A 3,404-nucleotide genomic window follows, 5' to 3' on the forward strand; every position below is an offset into this window, starting at 1 on the left:
TCCCTCCATAGAGTGGAATGCAACTAGAGATGGTTAATCTACTGATAAAGGTGACGGCATTTCTACACAGTAGCTCTCTCAGCTGTATCTGATTTATACTGATGATGCTGCTCCCTTTTTTCCACATGCTGTGCCACCACAAATTGGTACAAGGAGGCAGCAACAGCACAGACAGAATGGGAGCATCTCCAAGGATGGAGCTTGCACAAACTCTCTTGGCAACCCATGACAGTGTTTCACTGCCCTTACAGTAAAAAGTCTTTCTTACATTTAAATGGACTTCTCTGTGCTTCATTTTGTACCTGTTCTCTCTTGTCCCACCGAGCCCTACTGAGAAAAGCCTGGCTCCATTTCATTTACTCCCTCCCTCGTTGTGTATTTATCCACATGGATACTGTGTTCAACTCTGGAGTCCTCAGCACAGGAATGACATGGCTGCAAAAATCAGAGGGGTGGAGCACCTCTGCTATGTGGAAAGGCTGAGAGAGTTGGGGTTGTTCAGCCTGGAGAAGAGGCAGACCCTTCCAACCCAAACTACTCTATGATTTTATGATAAGACACCCCTGAACCTCCTGCTCTCCAGGCTGCACAATCCCATCTCTCTCAGCTTCTCTTCCCAGGATAGATGCTCCAACCCTTTAACCATCTTCATGATCCTTCACTGGACTCTAGTATGTACATGTCTCTCTTGTACTCGGGAACCTGGAGCTAGATGCAGACCCCATACATGTCACAAGGGCTGAGCAGAGAAGAGTAAACACCTCCCTCAACCTGCTGGCACCACTCTGCCTAATAAGCCCAAGATGCCAGTGGCGACCTTTGCCAGAGAGGCACATTACTGGCTCATGGTCAGCTGGGTGTCCAGTGGGACCCCCAGGGCCTTTTCTGTCAAGATCCTTGGCAGAATGTCAGTCCCCAGCCTGCTCTGGTGCCTGAGGCTGTTCCTCCACAGGGGCAGGACTCTGCACTTCCCTCTGCTGAGCTTCATGAGATTCCTGACCAGCACATTTCTCCAGCCTCTACAGATCCCTCTGAATGGTAGCACAACCATCTGGTCTGTCAACAACTCCTCCCAGTTTTGTATCCAAGACCTAAAAGAAAAGTCAGGTGGAACAGCACAGCTCATGGAAAAACTGCTTCCCACTCACTACCTTTCCAGGAAGGTTAAAAACTCACCTGTGAACATTTGCTACATTTTAAAACTGTTAGTCTTTGAACATATTTTAGGCAAAAAGAGAAGAACCAAATTATTCTAAAAGTCTGATGATGAGCAGAAGGATACAACAATGCAGATCCAGTTAAACAGGAGCATGAACATGTAATCTGCTGGCCTTCCATCAAAAGCCCCTGTAAATAAAGAGGATTGTTAGGAAAGGCTCTGAAATCTCAATACGGAATTAAGACTTCTTTTTACTTTCAGGACTCTTAAGAAAAGCTCAGTTAATAACAGTTGCCCTACATGCAGTTTGTGGTTTATGGTTTTTATTTTTTAAATGTTAAAAGGCCTTATAATAGAACAACCTACAGGACTGAAAAATAAGACATCCAAACTATTGATTTAAGTGCACACACAGCAGCTCTACTTAAAAAACACCACACTAACTCTGGAGATAAGTGGTTTTAACTTCACAAGACTTGAAAAATGGAGTTCAATCCCATCATTCATAAGAAGCTGCCAATTAGAAGCATACAATAAGGAAATGTACTTGCACAGCAAAAGCAGAGAAACCAAGTTTAGTGATCGAGTCACCTGAAAACCAGTCCTTACTTAGGCAGATTGCATCCCCTTTGCATCACCTAGTCAGACTCAAGACAGACGACACTTCTTACACTCCAGAAAAACCGACATCCAAAAGGAAGGTACACCTGTGCAGCACATTCTGTTCCTCCTTCTAAGCTGAACTTCCTGCCTAATTTCCCATTTCAAACATGTAAATTTTTTTTTTCAGGACAATGAAAACAAAAAAGTAGAGTAACATTCCCTGCAGATACGACTAACTTAAATTCTCTTTAGAAGTCCAGTTGAATTTGGAATCTGGTAGAGAGGAGAGTTAAAAACCAAAACCCCAAACAGCTCCTTGCAAACATGAAAATCGTGAGCCCTCACTCTTGCAAATGATGGTAAAAGGCTGGCACAGACTTCAGCATTTGAATGAGACTTCTATCATCTTTCACATGGCTCCATGCAGGCAGGGAAAGCCTGAGAATATTGCTGAAACAGACCCAAACCACAGCAACAAACAGTGTGCCATGATCAATCTGAATTACATGCTAATAATTAAACATCAAAATGTCTAGAAACAAGGCCACTGCTTAGGCACTACTTAGCTTCCTGGAACTATTTTACACGTGCCCCAAAATTTAAAGAAACAAAATATATTCTTAAGCGCTAGCTTTTTAGAATAACTAGAGTAACTCAGCCTATGTAAAACCAAATTGATGTTTTAGTCATTTTAAATTTATTATTTATATAATTTATTTATGCAAGTTACATAACAAGAAAAAAATCAAACCCTCTGAAAAAATCTTTTGGAAAGTTTTAAATTTGGAGAACTACATAAACTGGAGTTTTCTCCTTACTGTTGCCATACAACAAGTAGAAACAAACTAAGAGGGGAAGCTGACTAGCCCTGTAGAAACTCAAGCACAGTAATACCTCCAGAATAGGAAGAAATCAATGCAAATATTATTTATTCCCTTGAAGTTTTTAAACTTCTCGTTATCTAGGAGATTACTAACAAGAATATTAGACAAACTATTTAAGTTGACCTTCCAATGAATATCTAAGAAAACTGAGATACAGACTGCCAAAAAGCTCAGCACAAGGATGAGGTGAGCTCCAGCCCACTGGGTCCTTCAGCAGGGCCTGGATGTAACACAGTCATTGGGAGCTGCAGATGATTCATCTCGTCACTTGTACTGCTGAGGGGCAAACTCTGCGGACTCTGCTTTCTCTGTTGATATTTGTTATGTTCTTCTCCAACAGAAACAAAGTACAAACACATCAATCTCCTTTTCCTCAGGATGCTAGAGGTCAGCTTATTAGGAAAGCACAAACACAGTACAAAACCATACGTATATTTCTGATACCGATATTTGAAGCCAGAGTGCAACACCAAGATATGCTAAAAACCCACATGCAACCCTGAAAATAGAAGTTTCACTTCTGCAGTTTCACAGACAAAAAGAGGCATAGACCTACAGTGATTTCCACCTGGAAACATTATCAGCAACTTCTACACCTCCCACTTTCAGAAGGATTCTTTTTCGTAGAGACAAAGGACCAATCTAACCAAGAATGTCATTTATACCCATAAAAATAACTAATTCAAAAGAAATGTATTGGTTCAAACAACAACACAGGTGATTTCCCAGTTTCAAAACCTACATGTGTCGCACAGCAG

General features: G+C 41.4%; 1 protein-coding gene across 1 annotated transcript in view; it reads right to left on the reverse strand.

Moving 5' to 3' along the window:
• DERL1 (derlin 1) overlaps positions 1-3,404 on the reverse strand; it is a gene marked incomplete at its 5' end in the record, with an annotated part of 11,355 nt that overhangs the window by 6,940 nt on the left and 1,011 nt on the right. Inside the window, one exon of the mRNA XM_010193903.1 lies at positions 1,283-1,347. Within this exon, the coding sequence (XP_010192205.1) occupies positions 1,283-1,347 (65 nt within the window). The remainder of the gene's footprint in view (positions 1-1,282; positions 1,348-3,404) is intronic.

This window comes from Mesitornis unicolor, unplaced genomic scaffold (assembly GCF_000695765.1).
Source record: "Mesitornis unicolor isolate BGI_N332 unplaced genomic scaffold, ASM69576v1 scaffold15261, whole genome shotgun sequence".
Lineage (NCBI taxonomy): Eukaryota > Metazoa > Chordata > Aves > Mesitornithiformes > Mesitornithidae > Mesitornis > Mesitornis unicolor.